Here is a 791-nt window from a genome sequence, read left to right as displayed (position 1 = left end):
GGGGGACGGCGGCCAGGCGGGACAGCACCGAGGTCAGCTGCAGGTTCAGGCTGTAGGGCTGCGATTTTGGGTGGGGGGATGCTCAGAAACCAGTTGGTGGGGACCTGTGCCCATCCCCAGGCACCATGGATGCTCCTGGACACATGAGCACCCCCCAGCCAAGAGAAAAGCTGGAGTAAAGCCCCCCCCGGCCATGCCAAGTGTCCTCAATGTCCCCCCTGTCACCCCCGTACCTGGTCCAGGATCTGGGCCATGCGGTCAAACAGCACCTTGAGGAAGTGGCCCTCGTAAAACGTCACCTCGGGGTGGCCGGCGTCAAGGGGCCGGGGGGCTGAGGGCCACCCCCATGGGGCAGCGTTGGCTCGGCACGCCTGGACCTGGCAAAGGGGGTGATGGTGGGAGAGAGCTGGGGGGGAGAATGGGCATCACCGGGCATGGGGACCCCCCAAAAAGCCCCTCACCATGCTCAGGGCATCGTGCACGTAGGTGTCGTAGCCGCCTTCCTCCATGCACGCCGAGGTCTTCGCCTCCTCGGGGACCAGGCAGAGGAAGCTGGAAATGAGAAATGAAGGATGGGGAGGGGGCTGCAGCTCCCCCCATGCCAGGGCACCCCCCCCACATCCCTACCTGCTGACCACCTCCCTCACTTGCCCCTTCCCTGGGCATGCTGCTCCCGGCTCTTTCACCATCCCAAATCCAGCATCTGGGAATCCATCAGTGAAATAAGGATCCTCCTCCAGGTATCTGTGGGGTGGGTGATGGGTGTTAGCTGGGTGGGCTACCAAAAGGGG

The 791-nt window shown here is 63.8% G+C and overlaps 1 protein-coding gene across 1 annotated transcript in view; it reads right to left on the bottom strand.

The window, feature by feature from the left end:
- Nucleotides 1-7: 7 nt before the first annotated feature.
- The window catches only part of LOC104547371 (protein FAM160B2-like), a gene marked incomplete at both ends in the record, with an annotated part of 3,617 nt that continues 2,833 nt past the window's right edge, over nucleotides 8-791 (bottom strand). Inside the window, 4 exon segments of the mRNA XM_010193025.1 lie at nucleotides 8-58; nucleotides 234-377; nucleotides 462-552; nucleotides 628-744. Of these exon segments, the coding sequence (XP_010191327.1) occupies nucleotides 8-58; nucleotides 234-377; nucleotides 462-552; nucleotides 628-744 (403 nt within the window).

The sequence above is a fragment of the Mesitornis unicolor genome, unplaced genomic scaffold, assembly GCF_000695765.1.
Source record: "Mesitornis unicolor isolate BGI_N332 unplaced genomic scaffold, ASM69576v1 scaffold36269, whole genome shotgun sequence".
Lineage (NCBI taxonomy): Eukaryota > Metazoa > Chordata > Aves > Mesitornithiformes > Mesitornithidae > Mesitornis > Mesitornis unicolor.
Note: the sequence above shows the minus strand (reverse complement) of the source record. Positions and strands in the feature narration are given on the sequence as shown.